The sequence below is a fragment of the Podarcis muralis genome, chromosome 6 (assembly GCF_964188315.1).
Source record: "Podarcis muralis chromosome 6, rPodMur119.hap1.1, whole genome shotgun sequence".
NCBI classification, from domain to species: Eukaryota; Metazoa; Chordata; class Lepidosauria; order Squamata; family Lacertidae; genus Podarcis; species Podarcis muralis.
In genome coordinates, this window is record NC_135660.1 from 91,789,214 (window position 1) to 91,814,065 (window position 24,852).

Sequence of the window (24,852 nt, forward strand, 5' to 3'; positions counted from 1 at the left end):
CCTCTTGGGCAATTTTATTTTGGCAGCATTTGTTCCTGACAGCTCAGGACTTTGTGGAAAGCATGGCCTCCATGGGGCTCTCCCTGAATAAATCTGGCCCTAAGCCAATGGCTTAGATCTCGGCGTGCGTGATCTGACACTAAGTTCCAGCGGAACAAAAGAAGTGCCATGGTCAAATTACTTCCTGGTGCAACTAGACTTCTCTGCAGGGAGGTGGGAGCAGTTTGATGGTCCGCCCCACCACTTAATGGATCCAAAAGGCTTCCAGAGAGTGGTAGCCTCTCAGCTGATTCCATGGTGGCCCACTGGAATGTGGAGTTAACCAGGGCTATCGACTGTCTGGCTCTAAAGCGCCCTCTCCAAATGCATGTTCAAAAGGAAGAACAAAGAAACAGTGGGGTCACTCAGAGGAGAAGATGGTGAAATGCAAATAGGGGACGCAGAAAGGGCTGAACTCCTCAATGTCTTCTTTGCCTCAGTCTTCTCCGATAAAGAAAACAGTGCCCGACCTGAAGAATTTGGAGCAAATGATTCAGCAGAGGAAACACAGCCCAGAATAACTAAGGAGATAGTACAAGAATACTTGGCTAGTTTAGATGTATTCAAATCTCCAGGGCCAGATGAACTGCATCCAAGAGTATTAAAAGAACTGGCAGATGTGATCTCAGAACCACTGGCAGTCATCTTTGAGAATTCTTGGAGAACAGGCGAAGTCCCGGCAGACTGGAGGAGGGCAAATGTTGTCCCTATTTTCAAAAAGGGGAAAAGAGAGGACCCAAATAATTATCTCCCAGTCAGTCTGACATCAATACCAGGGAAGATTCTGGAGCAGATCATTAAGCAAACAGTCTGTGAGCACCTAGAAAGGAATGCTGTGATCACCAATAGTCAGCATGGATTTCTGAAAAATAAGTCATGTCAGACTAACCTGATCTCGTTTTTTGACAGAATTACAAGCCTGGTAGATGAAGGGAACGCAGTGGATGTAGCCTACCTTGATTTCAGCAAGGCATTCAACAAGGTGCCCCATGATATTCTTGTAAAGAAGCTGGTAAAATGCGGTCTTGACTATGCTACCACTCAGTGGATTTGTAACTGGCTGACTGACCGAACCCAAAGGGTGCTCATCAATGGTTCCTCTTCATCCTGGAGAAGAGTGACTAGTGGGGTGCCACAGGGTTCTGTCTTGGGCCCGGTCTTATTCAACGTCTTTATCAACGACTTGGGTGATGGACTCAAGGGCATCCTGATCAAATTTGCAGATGACACCAAACTGGGAGGGGTGGCTAACACCCCAGAGGACAGGATCACACTTCAAAACGACCTTGACAGATTAGAGAACTGGGCCAAAACAAACAAGATGAACTTTAAGAGGGAGAAATGTAAAGTATTGCACTTGGGCAAAAAAAATGAGAGGCACAAATACAAGATGGGTGACACCTGGCTTGAGAGCAGTACATGTGAAAAGGATCTAGGAGTCTTGGTTGACCACAAACTTGACATGAGCCAACAGTGTGACACGGCAGCTAAAAAAGCCAATGCAATTCTGGGCTGCATCAATAGGAGTATAGCATCTAGATCAAGGGAAGTAATAGTGCCACTGTATTCTGCTCTGGTCAGACCTCACCTGGAGTACTGTGTCCAGTTCTGGGCACCACAGTTCAAGAAGGACACTGACAAACTGGAACGTGTCCAGAGGAGGGCAACCAAAATGGTCAAAGGCCTGGAAACGATGCCTTATGAGGAACGGCTAAGGGAGCTGGGCATGTTTAGCCTGGAGAAGAGGAGGTTAAGGGGTGATATGATAGCCATGTTCAAATATATAAAAGGATGTCATATAGAGGAGGGAGAAAGGTTGCTTTCTGCTGCTCCAGAGAAGCGGACACGGAGCAATGGATCCAAACTACAAGAAAGAAGATTCCACCTAAACATTAGGAAGAACTTCCTGACAGTAAGAGCTGTTTGACAGTGGAATTTGCTGCCAAGGAGTGTGGTGGAGTCTCCTTCTTTGGAGGTCTTTAAGCAGAGGCCTGACAACCATATGTCAGGAGTGCTCTGATGGTGTTTCCTGCTTGGCAGGGGGTTGGACTCGATGGCCCTTGTGGTCTATTCCAACTCTATGATTCTATGATTCTATGGAGCTCGAACGGTTCTGTGGTATTCCCCAGGACTGAGGGCGATGAGATAATCACTGAGATGGCTAGAGTGACAGCAGTGAAAGACTCATTCTGAATTGAACTGAACATCGAGCTTACCAAGTGGCAATGGCAAAGGCAAAGAACACCTTCATTGCTGCCCCCATTGCATCAGCAGAAAACAGTTGCAGGAGACTCTTTCCGGTAGTTCGTAGAACCACCTTCGTCATCAGGGTCCAGTAAGAACTCCAAGTACTCCTGCAACGATTTTGCAAAGTTTTTTTGCAGATAAAATAGGTTGAATCTGGAAGGAGGTAAATTCCACCATGGTAGCAAGGCCAGGCCGGGGGAGTGCCAGCTCTCTATCTAGTCAAGTTGTAGGGGATCAATTTCAACCTGTTACCTCTGAGGATGTGGAGAGGCTGCTTGGATGAGTAAAACCAACCACCTTTCTTCTCAACCCTTTCCTATTCTGGGATCCGTGGGTTGGTGAATGCTTCCCTCTTGGAGGGAGCCTTCCCAGACCCCCTTAAAGAAGCAGTTATCAAACCATTTCTTTTTTTTTTCTTTTTTTTTAAACATCTTTGGACCCCACCACTATGGCCAGTTATCATCCAGTCTCTTGGGCAAGGTGATCAAGTGGGTGGCTGAAGAAATAACTGCAGGCACGTCTGGACTGTTTGGACCCCTTCCAATCAGGTTTCAGGCCCAATCATGGAAACGTCCTGTGTGGGTGTCTGGAGGCAGTTGGAGGATGGGTGGATGAAGGTTTGTTGATGGAGGTTGAATCACAACAAAACAGAAGTACTGTTTCTTGGGGACAGAGAACGAACAGGTGCAGGGGATTCCCTGGTCCTGAATGGGGTAACTGTGCCCCTGAAAGACCAGATGTGCAGCCTGGGAGTCATTCTGGACTCACAGCTCTCCATTGTGCCATAGGGCAACTGTCTACCAGTACCGTCTGGTATGCCAGCTAAGACCCGGCATACCGATGGAGCTGAGAGTGGGACATTCCCTGGTTATCTCTTGAACTAATGCAATGCACTCCACATGGGGCTACCTTTCAAGGTGACTCGGAAACAACCAACCCAGAATGTGGCTGCCAGACTGGTGACTGGTAGTGGCTGCTGGGAACATATAACACTGGTCCTGAAAGATCCACATTGACTCCCAGTATGTTTCCAAGCACAATTTAAAGTGTTGGCACTGATCTTTAAAGCTCTAAACAGCTTTGGCCTTGTATACTTGAAGGGCCCTGTATACCTCACACTTGAGGTCCAGCTCCGAGAGCCTTCTGGTGGTCCTCTCACAGTGAGAAGTGAAGTTATAGGGAACCAGACAGAGGGCCTTCTCAGTAGTGGTACCTACCCTGTGGAATGCCTTCCCATCAGATGTCAAACAAATAAACTGAGGACTTTTAGAAGACATCTAAAGTCAGCCCCGTTTAGGGAAGTTTGATGCTTTGTTGTGATTTTATAATTTGCTGGAAGCCACCCAGATTGGCTGGGACAACCCAGTCTGTTGTTGTTGTTGAAAAATGTCACCCAACAGATTTCGTATCAAATACAGTGTGCTTCCACTGCACATAAAGATCACACACTTGGGGCCCAAGTTAGCAGATCCTGTTAATCCTATTGATTTCATTGGGATTTACTACCAAATAAGTGTTCATAATATTACTGCAGTCTTTGGATTGCATCCAGTTAATCTCTTCTCAGAGCAGACCTGTTTGAATTTGTAGACCGATATTAGTCATGCCTATTCAGAGGCAGTAAACAATGGCATGGTGGGGTTATACTGCCCTCTCATGCCTGAAGGCAGGAGATGCAGTAAGATCTTTGTCAGTAGCCATCAGCCAACGCCTTAGTCCATTTCTTGTCTTGGCCCAGAGTGTGTTCTTAATCCTCCCAGCAGTCCACAATCAGAATTGTTAATGGTTATTTGTGCCTCCTTATGTTAGTCAGTGTCAGAGTATATTACATGATTAGTCACATGATAATAGACTGGAGTGACAGCTCTCTCTGACGTTGAGTGGTAGACTCCAGTTGCTGATTTTTGACAGGGGAAGCTGGGAGGATCAACACAGCTAATATATTGCAAAGCAAGAGAATAAAATGTGCATCTTGGAAAGGTCTACGGGTAACACACACTCCTCATTCTACACTCTGCTTCTTTGAGTTCTGGAGCCAAAAAGGGTTTAAAAGGATCTGAAATCACATTGGTATCAGATGACTTTTCATGAGCTAACACCCTTTTACGACTTGAAACCTGCCGTCTAGGCACTGCATGAGGATCTGAAGCGACACTGGCAACCTAATTATGAATTGCTTCATGAATTTCCATAAGGATGTAAAGGTTTTCCATGGAAGTGACCCTGCAATATTTCCATAAAGCAGTGCACTCAACACACAAGCTTGTTATTCCTTCATATTGGTATTGGTCGTTAGCATCACATTCTCCCAGACACTTTTGGAGAGGTGAGTCATTGCCAGAGCTGCCTTGCCCAATACACTTGTCCAGTTCAGCATCAGTGGACAGGTTTCTGGTTATGGTGGAGTCCAGGTAGACAAAATTGTCTACCACCTCAAGCGTGTGATCACCAAAGCTGATGCATGGAGTGCTGGCAATGTCCTGACCCAAGATGTTGGCCTTGGGTCAGGCTGATGGTGAGGAAGCACTTGCAAAGCCTTCCTAGATCATTGTAGATGCTTCCAAGCAGGGAAACGCCTGCGTTTTTGTGGATCCCATGAAGCATATATTATTTCACTCAGTACTTACCAGAATCTCCAGAAAAACTTGGGTGGGCTTCTGAAAGGCATGAGACTATTAATCTCAAGGTTGTGGGTTCAAGTCTCATATTAGGCAAAAGATTATTGCGTTGCAGGGAGTTGAACTAGATGACGCTTGTGATTCTTTCCAACGCTACAATTCTATGATTCTAAGTGTTTATCAAACTCACTTTTTAGTTTTTTTGCCAGGACTGATTACTTACCTCTTGGTTCTGGCCTTCATCGGCAAGCAGTGTGCATGTGCCCAACTGGTATAGCCGGCTTATATTTTCACTAGAAATTTGAAATTACAGTGGTACCCCGCAAGACGAACGCCTCGCAAGACGGAAAACCCGCTAGACGAAAGGGTTTTCCGTTTGCAAGTTGCTTCGCAAGACGATTTTCCCTATGGGCTTGCTTCGCAAGACGAAAGCCCATAGGGAAATCTCCGGGACAGCGGGGAAGCGCAGCGTGTCTTCCCCACTGTCCTCGGACCTCCTCCCGCCGCCCGCCATCGGAACGAAGCTCCGATGCCGGGCGGGGGGGCGGAAACGCGTTCTCCCGCCGCCCGCCATCAGAACGAAGCTCCGATGCCGGGCGGGGGGGCGGGAACGCGTTCTCCCGCCGCCCGCCATCGAAACGAAGCTCCGATGCCGGGCGGGGGGGCGGGGACGCGTTCTCCCGCCGCCCGCCATCAGAACGAAGCTCCGATGCCGGGCGGGGGGGCGGGGACGCGTTCTCCCGCCGCCCGCCATCAGAACGAAGCTCCGATGCCGGGCGGGGGGGCGGGAACGCGTTCTCCCGCCGCCCGCCATCAGAACGAAGCTCCGATGCCGGGCGGGGGGGCGGGGACACCTCCTCCCGCCGCCCGGCTTCGGATGGCTTTCCTGAAGACTTGGGGTGGGAGGAGGGTTTTCCTTCCCACCGCCAACATTCAGAATGCTGTTCTGAATGTTGGCGGTGGGGAGGAAAAACCCTCCTCCCACGCAAGCCCCGGGAACAGAGGGAAAGCGCTGCGCGCCTTCCCCTCTGTTCCCGTACCTGTCCTGAAGGCTTGCGGTGGGGAGAAAAGCCCTTCTCCGCACCGCCAGCCTGGCAAGCAGTTTCCCTAGGAACGAATTAATTGATTTTCAATGCATTCCTATGGGAAACCGTGCTTCGCAAGACGAAAAACTCGCAAGAAGAATAAACTTGCGGAACGAATTAATTTCGTCTTGCGAGGCACCACTGTATCTAGGTGACCTTACAATGCAGTTAGTGTGTTTTCTAGCAATGTAGCCAACTATTTATCAAACTCCATGCCTCTTTGGCAGGGATGTGAAGGCTTAGTGTTGATTGCAAAGGGGTGGATCTCTTCCATGGGGTCCACAAAGTTTTTCCTTAATGTGGAAGGATGGCTCATTGTCAAAATTGTGCCTTAGGCAGCCTTACTGGAGAAGTACAGTCAAGGCAGACTAGGTTGCAGAACAGGCACTTAGGACAGCATGTCTAGATGCCCTGGAAGAAGCCATGGTGCAGTCATCGCCAAGTCGGTTATTTCCAATAACCATGACAAACTTGGCCAGAGTACGACAATTGTAGCACTATATTGCGTACTTCCTACATCCTTTTGCACCATCAGTGCCAGAAAGGCACACTTGAAGCCTATGGTGAGTGCAGAGCAGTGGTCGAGAATGGTGCCTTCTATTACTTGCAGTTTTCCAAAAAATTTTTGGATGCTCATATGATGAGTTGCTGCCATCTGGTGGTGGGAGGATATTGTATGAGTAATCCTTGCAGCAGTGAAATGCTAAAACATGCCGAAAACAGATCTAACATATTAAGTGTAGTGCAAGTGGTTTGAGCAGACATTTGTTGCTCTGAACACGCTCTGGAATGTATGTTCAAACTGCATCCACCACGATTACAATGCTTTGTCCATATTCACCCAGAAAGGAAATGAGAAAAATCAGACATAAAATGACACATCAGAAGCTTGTCATTCATGGACCTCCTGCTCCAGGGCTGATACACACTTTATTTTCTTCCTGTGTCACAGGCCTGTAACCACAGGGAGGCATTGTGCGGCAAAACCCGTCCTGGATTAGACTGGCCACAGTAGGTCACCCAGTCTCTTTAACCACCACCTTGACATTTATGGGGTAATCTGGGGTAACAACTGCCCCCAACCCCATTAGAAGACTAGACTGGAGATCCTTCAGCTACCCTACATTAATTCACTTTGCAATATATTTTCTGTTTCTCATATTTTCATCGTTTCCCAAGACTAAAGGAAACATTACCTGATCCTAAGCATGTTTACTTGGAAGTTATCTCACTATATTCATAGGTTTGCAGCCTAAGGGTTAGAACTAAATATTTTATTTTAGTTACAGATAGGTAGCCGTGTTGGTCTGCCATAGTCAAAACAAAAACAATTCCTTCCAGTAGCACCTTAAAGACCAACTAAGTTAGTTCTTGGTATGAGCTTTCGTGTGCATGCACACTTCTTCAGATACACACAGATATTTTATTTTATACACTGAAGTTGCTATGACTGTAATTTTGAAGGAAAGTCTAGAACCATGAGCTCATCTTTTTGCCCAGAGGAGGACGTGATCAGGAAAATGGTGCAGGAAGAAAGCGTTGACAAGCTTCTGTCCGCCATGTTGCGGTTTCCTTCCAAACTGTAGCCAGAGCAATTGCATTGTGCAGGCAGAGGTAGGGACCAGGGAGATAGAAAGCTGCCTTATACTGGTCCATTTAGCTCAGTAATGGCAACAATGAACAGCAGCCCCTCTTGAGGATTTCAGGCAGGAATTTCCCCCAGTCCTGCTTAGCGGTGCTGGGGACTGAACTTGGTACCTCCTGCAGATGCTCCATCACAGAGCTGTAGCCTTCACAGCACTAAGGCCAGAGTTGCACCTCTGCCTGCTCTTGGCGATTATAAAAGGTAAAGGTACCCCTGACCATTAGGTCCAGTCGTGACCAACTCTGGGGTTGCGGTGCTCATCTAGCCCTATAGGCCGAGTGAGCTGGCGTTTGTCCGCAGACAGCTTCCAGGTCATGTGGCCAGCATGACTAAGCCGTTTCTGGCGAACCAGAGCAGCGCACGGAAATGCCGTTTACCTTCCCGCTGGAGCGTTACCTAATTATCTACTTGCACTTTGATGTGCTTTCGAACTGCTAGGTTGGCAGGAGCAGGGACCGAGCAACGAGAGCTCACCCCGTTGCGGGGATTCGAACTGCCAACCTTCTGATCGGCAAGCCCTAGGCTCTGTGGTTTAACCCACAGCGCCACCCGCGTCCCTCTTGGCGATTAAGCTCTGCTTGCAAAAAGGCAGCAGGCAGAGGCTCCCCTCTTTGCTGTTGTGCTTAGATAAGCGATAACATCTCTCTGTACTTAACTGCATATGAACTTCAGGTGACTGGCAGGTGGGTGTGGTTTGCCCCAAATGGCCTTGTGGGCCAAATTCAGAGGCCTGGTGGACCTGATAAAGCCCACAGGCTGTTATTTGTCACAAACACATGCAGCCCTGTGGAACAGCTGTTGTCTTATCATTGCAACACCTGAACTACCTTAGTCTGCATTCCGGAGCATATTTCCTCTGTGTAAGAATCTTCATCTTTTGTGGCTCTGCAGTTCTGTTCTTCCCATGAACATATGATTGATACTCTTAAACAAAACTGTTGCAATTAAAGGATTTACATGGAAGGTAAGCAGAGCGTAATTCTGCGTGCAGATGAAAATTCCATTATTAAACTGTTAAGCAGCAATTTCTGGCCTAGGCTAGTTTGTTTTAGTACCATCTTTATCACTAATGTAAAATAGCCTGATATTAATATCAAATTAAATATTTCCTTTTCCTTTTTTTCAGAGCTACTTGAAAGAAATTTTAAGAGAAATAGGCATCTACAACGTTAAGGGAACACACAAAAACACGTGGGAACTTAAGCCAGAATACAGGCATTACCAAGGAGAAGATAAGAGCGATTAGCATAATCGTTAAGCCAGCAAGAAATCTGTCAATTGTAGGAGCAGGAAGAGTTGCTGAACTGTTCACCCTTAAAATGCTAAGTGTTGATAATTTTTAAGAAGTCTAGCTTCATTAAAAAAAGATTCTGCAAGAAACATGTTTTGGTTCTGCAAACATATTATTTAAAGAATAAACATGCATTAGGTTTCTTTGTAATAATTGGCCTTTTATCATTTTTATTTTTTTACATTTTGTAAAAATATAACAATGTTAGTAAGGACTGGTATTATTTATTGCAGAGATGTGTTTATTTCATTACTAAAATTCTGTATGGTCCTGACCATATTATGGGTTGCTGTCCAACTCTTTGAATTATGCCTTATTAAGAAATAGAAGTGGAACATAGTTTGAATAGCTCCTGAAATGATGGGAAGAGGAAATTAATACAACACGAAAGCATTTAAATACAGTAAGTAACAATGACTTCTTTGTATTAAAATTATTTTGTTTCTGTATTAATAAAAGCAGTTTCTAATTTGTACAAACACAAAATGCTTGTTCTTCTGCTTTTAGATTTAAAACGTTCATGGTGGCTTTATGCCAGAAGGGTCAGCTGATCAGTATTCTACATGACCAGCCATTCTAGAAATTAGGAAGCATTACTCAGTTCCTGAGTTCATATATTTGTTCAAGTTCTGTGGGACCTTCAAAATCCTGCACTTTTTCAGTAGTGCAAACGTTCTTTTTACAAAAATTAGGAGCCAATCAGACCTTCCTGAAGAACCAGTTTAGGAGGTAAAAGATCTGACTGAGCAGATAAGCAGAGGGATTTCTCACTTAATTAATTTTCTTTGAGCAGCTGCAGATTGAAACTATAGAAGGAAGAGTTGGAGGGCAACTAACTCCTGTTCGTAACAGTGCCCGAGAGCAAGGGAAGAAGCCACGTATGTGCCCTCTTCAGTAACCTGGGACAAGAGACCAATGTACTTTTTAATCTTTATCCTGGGTCACAGTACCCTAGTTTGCATAAATCAGCTGAAGTTAGCCATGCTGTTAAGCTAAATTTGATTGCCAGATGTATTTACACACCAAGGTGCTGTTACAAACATGTCCACAGTGCCGTCGTGGCTCAGGCTTTTGGAGAGGCAGGTTAAAAACCTTGCGCTTATCTTCATAGTCTACTGTTCGACCTGCAATCAAAGTTGTTAGTGTATGTAAACTTTTGAAATTTGGTCAGCTGCCTTGAGTATCTTTTGTAGAAAAGCTACTTTGAGCATCTGCTACCTTGGGGAACTGAATTGTTTAGGGTACTGCAAAAAACTAAAGATGGTGGCAACTGAAGCAGTATGCAGAGGCTCATAGATGTGGATAACAAATATGAATCAACTGCAAAAATGGCAAAAGGGAAGAGGGAAAAGAAATTGAGAGCCCCGACCAAGGCTGTATCTGAAATACTAAGATTAAGGTCACTGTTCAGGTGGAGTCTGGCGTAGCTTCAATGAAAGGCTGATTTCTGTAACAGTAGTTTCTGTTCACACCATGGGCCTCAGAACAAACTTTTTTCACATGAACCAAAGGTGTTGGATGAAGAGTGGTATAGATATGTAATAACTAAAAGAAAAATACTTTAGCAGGCCATTGCTAAAGGTAAAGGTACCCCTGCCCGTACGGGCCAGTCTTGACAGACTCTAGGGTTGTGCGCCCATCTCACTCAAGAGGCCGGGGGCCAGCGCTGTCCGGAGACACTTCCGGGTCACGTGGCCAGCGTGACATCGCTGCTCTGGCGAGCCAGAGCCGCACACGGAAACGCCGTTTACCTTCCAGCTAGAAAGCGGTCCCTATTTATCTACTTGCACCCGGGGGTGCTTTCGAACTGCTAGGTTGGCAGGCGCTGGGACCGAGCAACGGGAGCGCACCCCGCCGCGGGGATTCGAACCGCCGACCTTTCGATCGGCAAGCCCTAGGCGCTGAGGCTTTTACCCACATCTAGTTTAATTCTGTCATTTCTGCTTGCATGCAAAACGTCTGCAGTTTTGCTGTGCGTTTTTGGGTACACTCTGTGTAAATTACGTTACCATCAGAGCTAAAGGTGCTTCTGGTTTTGTAGCCAGAATATGATGATTTTAACAACGGTTGAAATTTTTTTTATTTAGCCTATCCAGTGCACAAATGCAGCAGACTTTGGGCTAAGAGGACAAACATATTGCACCTCTGCACTGCCCCCTTCTCTTGTGGATCATCCAAGTTCTGTAGACTTAACACAAAAATGAGTTACTGGCAGAAATGAGTGGCCTTCCTTTTCATTTTGTATTAACTGATTGAATTTTAGTCTACAGGCAGTGGCTCCCCTCCACCCACTGCCGAATCCTTCTCATGAACTGCTTTAGTACCAGTCTGCAGGAAAGCTTTTATTCTGAAAAGTAGGGCTGAGCAGAGATTGATGTAATTTGCAACAAATCCATACCACAAACTAGCATGGTAGCAGAGTTCGCTTTTTTGTTGCACCAGCCACCGCTTTTTAAATAATGGCCTTGCTTCACTCTGGCAAGGTTATCTTTCAACACAGCTGGAAATAAGCAAATAATCACACAACCCAGAACAAGAATTTAAACATTCACTTACATTTTGAACTAAACTACCTGAAACTTGTTAATAAGGGGGAGAAAGCAATTTCCTGCAATATGGTGGGGGTTGCCCACAGGATGTTCATATAAATTTCTGGAAAACATGTGGCATATCTGCCATCCCTTCCCCAAGCTAGTGCAGCCAAGGCCACAGTCAAATAAGCCCATACTAAACTCCCCTTCCAAGATGAGCAGCTTGCCACAGCAATGTGCATATTGAAGCAAACTGTGACTCCCACCTGCACCACTGCTCATTTTAGGCCATGTGTGGGAAACATGAATATTTGGGAAGAACATTGTGGAGAAATTATACTTCAATTAACAGCCCAAAAAACTTGTGCTATTGCAAAGTTCCCCTCTCACAGCCAATTCTCACATGTCAAGACAGCTAAATTCAGAGTTAAGTTTGACCCTGGGTGTACTAAATGGGTAAATTTTGTACTTCAGACCTTATGAGGCATTAAGGTGTCATTAGTACAGTGCATGGGCTCCTGAAATTTTTCAAGGTCGTGTGAAAGGCATTCTTGTAATCATAGTAGCAATTTATATATTTTTTTAAAAAGGATGAACAGAGCTAGTTCTCTGTGGCCCTCTACGGCATTAGCATAGGTGATATAGGAAAGTTTGATTCAGGGGTACAAAAAAGACTACAAAGTTTTGCCTGTCAAATATACCAATACTTTGGCACTCTTTTTAATACACTAATTTTGTTCATTTTGGGATTATACCAGCCTATAAGAGAAACTTCAATGGTGGAAAACCTTTTCCAGCTCCTATCCGCTACAAGCTATCCTCTGGAGCGAAGTGGAGCTTCACTCATGGAACAAAACTAGTGCCTTCTCCCCCCCCCCCCCCAAATGCCCTGGAGGGTCCCCTCAACCTTCCAGAACAGATTTTGAGGTTACAGGAAGCTTTACGGGGCAGAGTAACTGCACGCAAGCATAGTGGTCCAGTAACTGAATTCTGTGCAGAGAAATTAATTGGGGGACGGACGGACACAGACATCCTTTTAGGGATCAGTTTCTCAAAATCAAGTTAAACATGATTGGGGGGGAAATGAATCACTCCACACTGCCTGACAAAACTCTGCTTGCTTCAGCAGATAATTGGTCAAATTTTGTTTTGATGTAAAAGTAGTATCAGTGATACATCAACAAAAATAGACCACAAGCTGTACACAGTATCTGCAACCCCCTTTTCTATTCCCCCCAAAAAACCAATGATTTTGCTCTGAGCAGCAAGCATTCTGGTGTTACACTTTTTTTTTTCATTCACAGGATGAAGCTGCTAGATGGGAAAGAGGGATAGAACAAGCATTGAAGCATCAAAGGGGAACCAAAATGAAAAACTTAAAAAGGATAACAAAACTGTACTACTAAACCGTAACACACATGCAAGACTATGTAGAAGTCTCAGGAATACACAGCCTAAGTTTCTTAATACACTCTTGATACACAGCACAGCAAGCGGTCAATTAGCTGCTTGGCTACTTCCTCTACATGCCAGGTTTCCGATCTTTTTGGAAACAAGGATCCAAAACTGCTCTAGGCTCACAGTGCCAACCAGGGAGATTCCCATACTACTGCTATGAGTATTTGTAGCACGCCAAGTCTCTCAAAGAATCTTCCTGTTCTTTTGTCTATTAGGATGCAAACCAACAATCTTTATGGCTTCTACTACCAGTATAAATTTGTAGCAAATTTTGTAGCTTTTGCCATTTTGAGATCATAGCAGCCCTCCTGATTTAAAAACCATGTTGCATTTGCTTGGCTTTGACACGCTTCTTTAACCTTGCTCCAAGTGCAAAGTCCACTTCGTATTATGCTTTGAACAATGTCATGTCAGGGGAGCAGAAAGTGGAACGATGGGAAAGGCACAGAGCTCTCATTTTTGCATCCTATGGGAACCAATTTACTTTATCATGGCCTGTCAGGCAAACGTCTCCTGGGACAGCCCATAAAATATACTTCAGGACTTTGCAAACATCAGCAAAAACAGTATGATGCACATGTTGTCTACACTAATTCTTTGGACTAGTGCTTAAGTTTGCCATTACCACAACTAACCAATTTAGGCTTTGATAAACCACAAAGATTATTAGTGTCCTGTGATTAAACCAGTATTACTTTTCCATTTTAAGTTATAATTACTTTGAACTACAGCCTCTTGTGTGCAGAATCCCTGCCTAAAATGCTTGTTTCTGCCACCAAAGATTGCTGTTCCATTGCTTCTGCCTTAGTCATAATTTGCCATGATAAACTGATGAAATCCATCTCTCCTTGACTGGTTCAGAACTCTAATCAGCAGTCTGTATTCAGTCTTCCAATTCTGTCCTCCAGCTAGCTATTGTGGCTTGTTGAACATCAAGAAACTCGGTCCATTTCAGAATGAAAGCCTTCTTCTCTACTAATCATTTTCAGGTGTTTAGAAGCAAGTCGGTTGTAGCCGGCTGATCTTCCAGTTCTAGGTCACCAGTATCGGACGACAGTCTGACACATGCATTAGGCCAGGCTATGCTACTGAAGTCAAAAATCCAAATTCACAAGAGCTACAAGAAGCTTGCTGAAGAACCCTGCCGAATGCATTAAACCAAGAGGCATTATCTATGCTGGGTTTAAATGAGTTTTTCTTTATTTTAGACAGCCTACATGACAAGTTTTTAAAAACCAATGCCTCCACTCCAATTAATTCAGGGTCAAAATAAATCAAATTAAGCTCAAGATGGCATCAGTCCAGTTTTCAAACAATGCTGAGTCATGATGTTTTGTTGATGAATAAAGAACAGCAGCCAATTATGATGATGATAGATGATCCAGAAGGGTTGGTCTCTTGTTACTGTTAAGAAATTAATGAGAATTAGCCTATGCTTGTACCAATTCCTTATGTCATCATTAAATATTCACTCTCTTAAATGTTCTCCCTTATTCAATCTGAGTTGCCACGTTTATCAGGCACACAGAAAGCGCAAGGAAATTGCTGTTGCATCTTTATGCAAGCTAGAGAGCAAAAGTAGTTGTTCCCAGCCTATCAGCAGATGCTTAACATTCCGAACTTGCATCTCAACTCCTTCCCTAAGGCACTGTTTGAGAGGGTACCAGTTTTGATTAGCACCCTTTCATTTATGGAAAGGGGGTAATAGCTTCAACAGCCATATCAAAATACAGCCAATAAATGTTTTGGTTTGATATTAAGCGAAGTGCGGTGGTCAACCAAGCTTTACTCAGAGTAGACCTACTGAAATTAATGACCGATTAAATACCTCCCAAGATTTAAATCTAGCAACAGCGGGTTTTAAAAAAAAAAAAAATCTAACAATCCATACCATTTGCATTTTCTGTTCTTACCCCTGCCCACCTGAATGATCTGCTCTTCTATTTAAGCCATTGGCAGGAAAGCCTCAACTTAGAAGGGCAGAAAATGCATATGCTAAGCTGTATGGAAGACTAGTCAATAAATAAATAGTTTGTCTTCTATCAGCATTGTTAACTGAGTAATGAAAGATAAATTTTTTATTGGAACTCTGGGGAAATCTAGAAAGTTAAACTAAGAGGCTATTGAACTTGTTCACACACGAACCGAGAATCAAAAATAAGCAACAAGGTAACCTAGTTTGTAGAAGACACCAAATTATATAGGATATTGAAAACCCAAACTGCAAAGAAGTTGAAAAGGGATCCCTCCCTCCCTCCAAGCTAGATGAATAAGCAAAAAAATAAAGGACAATGAAGTTCAGAGTAAGACTTAAAAAACACTGCATTCAGGGCAAATAACCATCCCAGCTTCATACAAACTGATGGGAGAGTAAATTGGCTGTGACTGAGTTGGAGTGGATAGTTTTGAAGTACAGAACTTCAGAACTTCCAGTATCACTCTAGCCTTAAGAATTGAGGGTGCAGCCTCACTCACAAAGGTGTACAAACCTCTGGTTGCACAATCTCAAAAAGGATACTACAGAGCTAGGAAAGTTGATAGAAAAGGCGGTATCATTTGGGCTTTTCTTTTTTTTCCCATGGAAAAAGCAGGAAAGATGTTAGAATTTCAGTGAGATGAGTGAATGGCGTGGAGAAAGCATATTTATTTTTTCTTCCTCTTACAGCACTAGTGCTTGGCCACACAATTCATCAGCTGTATGCAGACAAAAGCTACTACTTATAACACTTTCCTCCTACCAGATATTATGATTACCAGAAGCTTAGATGGCTTTTCAGGCATGTCCAAAGTCTGTTTGGGGGGCCTAATCCAGCCCCATGCTAGTATATGTCCTTGGGTAAAATCCTAAAAAACTCTCACACATATTCACTTCATCAAATCTGGCCCTCTTTGAAAAAAGTTTGGGCACCCCTGGATTAGGTGAACTCCTGAAGCAGAGAACAATGGCTATTAAGATGCAATCAGGTAAGTCAAATCTCCAGGTTCAGAGGCAGTCTGCAACAGAACACAAGTTGCTGGGAGAACAAGGGCTGTTCCTTCATGTACCTGGCTGGTTAGTTGAAAATGCTGGACTAGATGGACACAGGGTTTCGTTTCTGCAGCAAATCACCCCATTTATCAGCAAGCAAAATTTAAAACCGCACAAGATTTTAATCTTGGCAAGTTCTCTCGGGAATGTATACTTACACATTTCTCCATTTCTAATCCATCCTTAAAGAAAATCATATAAGGAGTGATACCATCCTCGCGGAAATCCAGCAACGCCACCATTCCATCTGGATTCATGTTCTCGCCTACAAAAAACTTTCAGAAGGAAAAAAAATCTGTTGATGCAAATAAGTTTTTAGAAAGCACTAATATTCACTCACATAACAATGCACATTTCCTTGGCTCAAGCATCAGGCACTTCCCACAAAATGCCAATCTTAAAACAAGCAGCAAAAGCTACTTCACAGTATGCAAGTACCGAAAATGTTACAAAAAAGAGAGGAAGCTTTGGAACTTACCTGGTAATTTTTGAAGTTTGCAAGGATATGTTTGACTTGTTCAGCTGCTCCAGTCATGAACGGCTTTACTCTCTCTGGCTTTGTTTCCTCAAGTCTTGCTTTGATTCTAGGGGAAGAACAACAACAATTCTAACACCTGCAATTTAACAAGTTTGAGGATTGTACCCAACTGTTTCTAATAGCTGATCTGAAAGGAAAACACTGCATTGCTTTTTACTGCTCCCCTGCATGGATAGTGCTTTATTTTACCTGGCAGTTTTAAATTCTATTTCTTGGGAACATTTTTATTATACATTATACACAGGGCCACATAAACTGACATGGTAAAATATGCCAGCAGATTTCTGTATGTGCTTCCATTGAGGCAACAGTAAAATAGCAGAATAGACAATATTGTATCAAAAGAAGGGGTTGCCTTTGGCCCAGATATCTGGCTTCTAAATATAAAGCAACATCCTATCTGCAATACAGAGCCTTAAATACTCCATGAAGCTACAGCAAAAAGCACAGCCACTGATCAGTTCTGCCAATAACCAGGATCTTTTGGTTGCACCTCTCTTTGAGTTGTTTGCATCCCAGCTGGTCCTTACTGGGAATTTTAAGAGAAAGTGATCGTGTCGCCTTGGATTTCATGATACAGGGAAAGGGAAAACTGAGTGCAATCGGTTGTAGACTTTAAGAAGGCTGATTTCTGGATGCTTAAGGAACTACTGCAGGCATAGGCAAACTCGGCCCTCCAGATGTTTTGGGACCACAACTCCCATCATCCCTGACCACTGGTCCTCTTAGCTAGGGGTGATGGGCGTTGTAGGCCCAAAACATCTGGAGGGCCGAGTCTGCCTATGCCTGAAGTACCGGGTGAGATCTCATGGTCAAAAATAGTCAAGAAAAGGGAGCCCAAGATGAGAGTTTGTTAAAGGTGAAATAATGAAGGCACAAATGCAGACAATTCCAGAAAAAAAAGTGAGACACCCCTAAATAAACTTGTGTGGCTTTATAAGAAGCATACACAAGCTTGGTGGATCTGGGGAATGCTATGGACATAGTGTATCTTGATTTCAGTAATACTTTTGACAAAGTTCCCCATGACATTCTTGTGGAGAAGCTGTTGTGTAGCTGGTTGACTAACAGAACTCAAAAACGTATGAATAGTTCCTAGTCATCCTAGGAAAAAGTGACGTGGGGTGACAGAGTTCTATTCTGGGCCCACTGTTGTTCATCCTCTTTATAAATGACTTCGATGATGGAATTGAGGCGATCCACATCAAATTTGTAGATGATACCAAATTGGGAGGGGTAGCTAATGCCACAAAAGACAGAATTGGAATTCAAAATGACCTTTAGATTGGAGAATTGGGCGCAAAGTAACAAAATGAATTTCAACAGGGACAAATGTAAGGTTCTGCACTTAGGCAGGAAGAACCAGATGCACAAATTTAAGATGGGGGACACCTGGCTTACATGTGAAAAAGATCCAGGGCCCAACAGTATACTGCAGCATAGTGTCCAGATCAAGGGAAGGTATATCACTCTGACTATGGCAGAATGGGGGACGCGGGTGGCGCTGTGGCTAAAAGCCTCAGCGCCTAGGGCTTGCCGATCGAAAGGTCAGCGGTTCGAATCCCTGCGGTGGGGTGCGCTCCCGTTGTTCGGTCCCAGCGCCTGCCAACCTAGCAGTTCAAAAGCACCCCCGGGTGCAAGTAGATAAATAGGGACTGCTTACTGGCGGTAAGGTAAACGGCGTTTCCATGTGCTGCACTGGCTCGCCAGATGCAGCTTTGTCACGCTGGCCACGTGACCCGGAAAGTGTCTCCGGACAGCGCTGGCCCCCGGCCTCTTAAGTGAGATGGGTGCACAGCCCTAGAGTCTGTACCTTTACCTTTTTATGGCAGAATAACACATGGAGTCATATGTCCAGTTCTGGGCACCACAATTTAAGAAGGATATTGACAAGCTGGAATGTGTGCAGAGGATGGCAACCAAGAGGATCACAGGTCTGGAAGCCAAGCCTTATGAGGAAAGGTTGAGGTATGCTTACATCAGCACTGCAATCACTATGTGCATTTGTTACCATATCAGAAATGTGGCCTCAAATTAACCTTAAGATTTAGGGTTCTCACTAGTAGCATTTTCCTTTTGACCTTGATGACTTAAACATGATGTACCAAACCTAGTATATTTAAGAGGACATCCTTCAGATATCCAATACTATAACAGGATATGTGGAAAGAAGCAGTATCTTAGCAAAATGTGTATGCAGGTGGTTATGGCTTTAAATTATAGATCTTTCAGAATAAGAGCACCATTGTAATCATCCCCACAACTGGATCCCAGCAGCCCATCTCCATCACAAGGGAGTGCTGCAACCTTATGGACATCTTCCAAGAGTGTCTGCTCTATAACCCTCGTCATAACTGTCTTCTAGCCTTGAAATGAGACACCAGGATAACTTACGCTTTCATGTAGTCCTTGATGTACTTCTTGTAAGACTCTTTAGTGAAGCTTGTTTCCTGAAGGTGGTGGTTCATTACAATGTCAACACCGGTGACAACGGTAGCCTCTGCCCCTTCACCATCTGGACCTTCAGCCGACGCATTTCCACCAATTAAAGCATCATCTATTTCACCTTCTTTCCTGCTCACCATCTAAACCATTCATTGGAGAAAAATACCACCACTGAAAAGCAAAATCTAATTGTAAAATGATCTCCTCCTGTTCATTAATCTACTCAAATCTTTAAAACAGAGTTAAGTCCTGAAACTAGTTCAGCTATGAGCAAAGCTATCCAAGTGGAATTTGTCAGCAAAGGGAGAATAAACTGCCCAGAGAATCTTAAATCGGAAGTCTTTATGATTAAGACTCTAATTTTCAAGGTTTTCGAAACACACACACACACACACACACACACACACACACACACAACCTGCTACTTTTTACTTCTTCCCATTAAAATTAAGGGATTTTAAAACACCACGCCTCAAATTACTCAGTCTGGATGTCGCCATTACCACTGTGGAGGCTTAATGGATGTGTCAGAGTTTATCTTGCAACCTAGCCCCTCTCAAGTCACTGTGACATCTCTGCTATAAAGGTGACCCATATTTCCATGGTGATGCATAGATTATGAAAGGCTAAAGCATGGATCTCTCCCATTGCAACTGTGCAGACCAAAACATGGTCGTTGCACAGTAAATGTGAGCTTTGGTTACTTTATGACTTCATAGAAGTGGCTGAAATTTCCCAGTTTGTCTCAGGTGTTGCCAATTTACCCCCCCCCCCAATAACAGAAGTTGATCCGAGTGTCTGTGAAGGGTAGCAACTGCTAAAAGAAGGGCCTCATGGTACCAGTTGAACTATACTATGGCGAGGGTTCGAACCCCACCCCACCCCACCTACATAAAATGAGTAGATTTACAAACAAAGCCTACCTTCCCTTCCACTTCCAGGCAGAGTCCGCTGGCCACTTCTTTGACCTTGTAGATGTCCGAGAACATCTCGTCTTCTGCGGGGGAGGAAGGAGGAGAGCGCGTGAGGGGGGCTCCCCATGGTCGGCCGGCCGTTCCCCCTCCCCCAAACCCCACCCTCCTCTCAGGGGTCGCCCCTCTTTCCCTCCCTCCCGCCCTTCCGGTCCAGGCCTTGCCAGGCCCCAGAGGTAGAAGCGGCGACGCCGCCCGGAACGGAAAAAGGCCTCGGGAAGGCTGCGCCGGAAGCCAAGAGGGAACAACGCCGGAAGCGCCGCCAAAGGCCTCCAGCCCCACGGCCCCTTCGCCAGCCCCGCTCACGCAAGCGCGGTAGCCGCGGCAAAAAGACGCATGCGCAGTGAATAGAATGCCGCGGGGCGCCAGCCTTCGCTCGCCCCCCCCCCGCCCCGCGAACCAGTCTCCCTTCCCCCTCTCTTCTGTGCCGCGCAGGCGCAGTGCAGCGGGAGGGCGCGCGAGGTGCCGAGCCCGGGCCGCGGAGCCGCGCAAGCGCAGTAGGGCGCCGCTCTGGGGGCTCCGCGGGGGGCCCGACCTCGACGGCGCTGAGGGAGATTCGCTTACGGCTAATGCAGTCGCGGTAGATGATCATGGCTGAGGCGTCGTCGGGCGGCGGTGGGTCGAGCGGGCGGGCGGGCGGGCGGCCTCGGGGAGCGGAGTGGCTGGGCGGCGACTCCCGGCGAGAGCAAGGAGCGAGGCGGAGAAAGGCCGAGGCGGCGCTGCCACTGAGCTCATATAGCCAGCGGGGCACGTCCCTGCCATCCGTGCGTCACCAATCCCTGCGCTCCCCGCCACGCACGGAGCTGTGACGCAAGCGCGCCCGCAGGCCGCCGGCCCGCCTCCCCGCGCGCACGTAGAGGCAAGAACGGACAGAGCTGCTCTCGGCGGGCCGGAGGTAGAACTTCCCGGTTCCTTCTCCTCCCGCCGCCGCCGCCCATAGGAAACAACGCTGTCAACTTTTCCCTTTTCTTGCGAGGAATCCTATTTGGAATAAGGAAATTTCCCTTAAAAAATGGGAAACGTTGACAGCTATGTGCAGAGGCGGCGTGGCTGCGGGTTCGCAGCAGCTGGTCCTCGCTGAAACTGAAGCCAAGAGAGGAGAGGGGACCCTGATTTCAGCCTTAGAATCGTAGAATCATAGAATTGGAAGGAGATCCAAGGGTCATCTAGTCCAACCCCCTGCAATTCAGGAATCTCAGCTAAAGCATTCGTGACAGATACTGTTGTTGTTGTTTAGTCGTTTAGTCGTGTCCGACTCTTCGTGACCCCATGAACCAAAGCACACCAGGCACTCCTGTCTTCCACTGCCTCCCGCAGTTTGGTCAAACTCATGCTGGTAGCTTCGAGAACACCGTCCAACCATCTCATCCTCTGTCGTCCCCTTCTCCTTGTGCCCTCCATCTTTCCCAACATCAGGGTCTTTTCCAGGGAGTCTTCTCTTCTCATGAGGTGGCCAAAGTCTTGGAGCCTCAGCTTCAGGATCTGTCCTTCCAGTGAGCACTCAGGGCTGATTTCCTTCAGAATGGAGAGGTTTGATCTTCTTGCAGTCCACGGGACTCTCAAGAGTCTCCTCCAGCACCATAATTCAAAAGCATCAATTCTTCGGCGATCAGCCTTCTTTATGGTCCAGCTCTCACTTCCATACATCACTACTGGGAAAACCATGGCTTTTACTATACGGACCTTTGTTGGCAAGGTGATGTCTCTGCTTTTTAAGGTGCTGTCTAGGTTTGTCATTGCTTTTCTCCCAAGAAGCAGGCGTCTTTTAATTTCGTGGCTGCTGTCACCATCTGCAGTGATCATGGAGCCCAAGAAAGTAGAATCTATCACTGCCTCCATTTCTTCCCCTTCTATTTGCCAGGAGGTGATGGGACCAGTGGCCATGATCCTCGTTTTTTTGATGTTGAGCTTCAAACCATATTTTGCACTCTCCTCTTTCACCCTCATTAAAAAGTTCTTTAATTCTTTAATAATGACAGATACTATCCAATCTCTACTTGGAAACCTCCAAGGAAGGAGCATCTGCCACCTCCCAAGGGAGGTCTGTTCAAGCAGCTCTTCCTGTCAGAAAGGTCTTCCTGATATTTAGTTGGAAACTCCTTTCTTCTTACTTGAAGCCATTGGTTCTCAGGTCGTACCCTTCAGAGCAGGAGAAAGCAAGCTTGCTCCATCTTCCATGGGGCAGCCCTTGAGATATTTGAAGATGGCCATCGTATCTCCTCTCAGTCCCCTCTTTCCCAGGCTAAGCACACCCAGATCCTTCAACCGTTCCTCATAAAGCTTGGCTTTGTTATAAGAATTTTAAGGTCTCAAATATAGAATATTCATAAATGCACACATATCTAAATATATGAACCATGTGTCTGAAATAGTATGGGAAAGCAATCCTGAAGCCGTTTTGACTCTTCCAATGACCTCAAATACTCTGCAGTAAATCCTGTCTTAAGGGCATATTTTTGTATGAATAGGGTGAGCCTGTGACCTGGATTCAGGAACTAAAGTATTAACCAGAACAAAAGAATGGCCAGACTGCCCAGGTAATGCAATCAGTGACCATTATCAGGAATACTGGCGGGCAGGATTTCTGCTGTAAACCGCCTGCTTCTGTGATGTATGTATGATGTATTGAGGGGTGGTCTTGGGCTACAGGGTGGGCAACTTCAAACGTCTATACAAGGGCTTGTGCACCATTGTTCAGGGTTCTTCTCTCTCCTCCGTGTGGTGAGTGGGAACCCTGTTGCAACAGTTCCTTAAATAAAGATCAGGCTTACTAGCCACTTTGCTTCTCAATATACTCTGTTTGACCTGTGTTTTATCCTACCGATAGTGAACCTACTTAAGGACTCTATATGGGCTCCTGAATACCCCATAAGGGAAAGGGAGCAGTTTTTCTTATAACTTCTAGCTCCTAGACCCTTGATCACCCTAGTTGCACTCCTCTGCACACATTCCAGTTTGTCAACATCCTTAAATTGTGGTGCTCAGAACTGGGCACAGGACTCTATGAGTTACCTTGCCCCGTGGGTGGGCCAACCCTGCTGAGCACCTTAGTTTACAATGCACAGTCATAATTCCCAGCAAGCCTCAAACTACAGTGCCCAGAATTCTTTGAGGGAAAGAATATTCCTTAAAATGTGCTTGAACGTTATATTGTGTACACAGCCATAGAGTCTGCATGCAGTCCTATCCAGCTAATTTCTATCTGAAATCGGGTCACCTTATGCTGGTGTGGCCACTCTAGATTTTATGCTGATGTGGCACACAAAATTTCCAGCTGCTCCTCTGCAGGGTTGTCAAACAACACAGGAGTCCAACTAGGGTAACTTGGCAACGTCATAATTTGTACCTTTGCATCATTCCCTCCCTCCCTGGTTGGGTGATGCTTAAAACAACATCACCCTGAGTTCCATGATGGAAAAAATGTGGGATAATATGTAATAAAATAAGTAAGTAAGTAAATCATTATTCCATTACTGTACAATTTATGCATATTTTTGTGTGGTTCTTTCTATGCAGTATAACTTTTCCATGGCTTTTGTCCCCAGCTTCTCTCTTTACTTAATTCACTGACACTGATCCTCCAAGCAGACATGCTTAGAATCAGGCTGTTGGGCCACATTCCTATACCCAAGTACCTGGGAGTAAGACCCATTGAGTAGACAAGCATAAAACATATAACTGCAAAAATAGCAACAGTACTACAAACATGTATTTGACCCACCAACCAAAAATTTGGCAGAACAAGATTTAGTACAGTGGTACCTCTGGTTGCGAATGGGATCCATTCTGGAGGCCCGTTCGCAACATGAAAATAGTGCAACCCTCAGCATGCGCAGGTTGCGATTCAGTGCTTCTGCGCATGCCATCATTTTGCGTGTCTGTGCATGTGCAAGCAGCGAAACCCGGAAGTAACCCTTTCGGTACTTCTGGGTCGCCACGGGATGTAACCTGAAAGAACGTAACATGAAGCAAACGTAACATGAGGTATGACAACTGATAAGCCTGCAAACCACATTCAGTAAAGAGAGGGCACATCAATTATTATTTTCCCTATTTATTATTTAAATTCTATACATGCTATTTCAGTGTTCACTGAGTGATCTCCATCACTCTTCAGTCTCATTATTTGTATGAATTTGATCTATACCCATTTCATTTGAATTCTATCAGTATATTTTTTAATGATTTCCCCCCACACACAACCACTCGTATGTTTTTTTTAAGCTGTTTTTATTTTTAATCTGTAAGCTGCTTTGAGCCCCTTTTAGGGGTAAATAAATGAATGAATGAATAAGTAAGTAAGTAAGTAAGTGTTATTGTTGTTGTTTAGTCGTGTCCGACTCTTTGTGACCCCCTGGACCAGAGCACGCCAGGCACTCCTGTCTTCCACTGCCTCCCGCAGTTTGGTCAAACTCATGCTGGTAGCTCCAACCATCTCGTCCTCTGCCGTCCCCTTCTCCTTGCGCCCTCCATCTTTCCCAACATCAGGGTCTTTTCCAGGGAGTCTTCTCTTCTCATGAGGTGGCCAAAGTATTGGAGCCTCAGCTTCAGGATCTGTCCTTCCAGTGAGCACTCAGGGCTGATTTCCTTAAGAATGGATAGGTTTGATCTTCTTGCAGTCCATGGGACTCTCAAGAGTCTCCTCCAGCACCAGAATTCAAAAGCATCAATTCTTCGGTGATCAGCCTTCTTTATGGTCCAGCTCTCACTTCCATACATCACTACTGGGAAAACCATGGCTTAACTATACGGACCTTTGTTGGCAAGGTGAGCCCCTATTAGGGGTAAATGAATGAATGAGTAAGTAAGTAAGTAAGTAAGTAAGTAAGTAAGTAAGTAAGTAAGTAAGTGTTATTACAATTCGGTAACTCGTTCTCACCCATTCACCTCCCATCGTAATTTTGGACATAAGCCCCGTTGACGTCAGACACATACTCAGGGGGAGGGGGGAGAGGA

General features: G+C 45.2%; 2 protein-coding genes and 1 non-coding gene across 3 annotated transcripts in view; 1 reads left to right on the top strand and 2 right to left on the bottom strand.

Moving 5' to 3' along the window:
- Positions 1-9,411, top strand: part of GTF2F2 (general transcription factor IIF subunit 2) — a 71,039-nt gene extending 61,628 nt beyond the window's left edge. Inside the window, exon 9 of the mRNA XM_028728817.2 lies at positions 8,761-9,411. Coding sequence (XP_028584650.2) covers positions 8,761-8,880 — 120 coding nt within the window. The 3' untranslated portion in view covers positions 8,881-9,411. The remainder of the gene's footprint in view (positions 1-8,760) is intronic.
- A 4,681-nt stretch (positions 9,412-14,092) lies between these two features.
- Positions 14,093-20,616, bottom strand: TPT1 (tumor protein, translationally-controlled 1). Its single transcript, XM_028728818.2, has 6 exons — positions 20,461-20,616; positions 19,849-19,922; positions 18,875-19,065; positions 16,421-16,526; positions 16,101-16,217; positions 14,093-14,318 (listed from the first exon to the last, which is right to left on the bottom strand). The coding sequence occupies exons 1-6, from the start codon at positions 20,486-20,488 to the stop codon at positions 14,316-14,318; spliced, it is 519 nt and encodes a 172-aa protein (XP_028584651.1). The 5' UTR covers positions 20,489-20,616; the 3' UTR covers positions 14,093-14,315.
- Positions 14,393-14,523, bottom strand: LOC114598276 (small nucleolar RNA SNORA31). The gene has a single exon (XR_003707016.1). It is a non-coding gene; the product is annotated as a small nucleolar RNA SNORA31 (small nucleolar RNA).
- Positions 20,617-24,852: the final 4,236 nt, after the last annotated feature.

Bases quoted from the DNA above. Each gene is read 5' to 3' on its own strand.
- TPT1 (XM_028728818.2), bottom strand. From the start codon at position 20,488: ATGATCATCTACCGCGACTGCATTAGCC. The intron at 19,923-20,460 runs GTAAGCGAATCT...CCTCCCCCGCAG, and splicing joins CTACCGCGACTGCATTAGCC to AAGACGAGATGTTCTCGGAC. The intron at 16,218-16,420 runs GTAAGTTCCAAA...TCCTTCTGAAAG, and splicing joins CAAACTTCAAAAATTACCAG to TTTTTTGTAGGCGAGAACAT.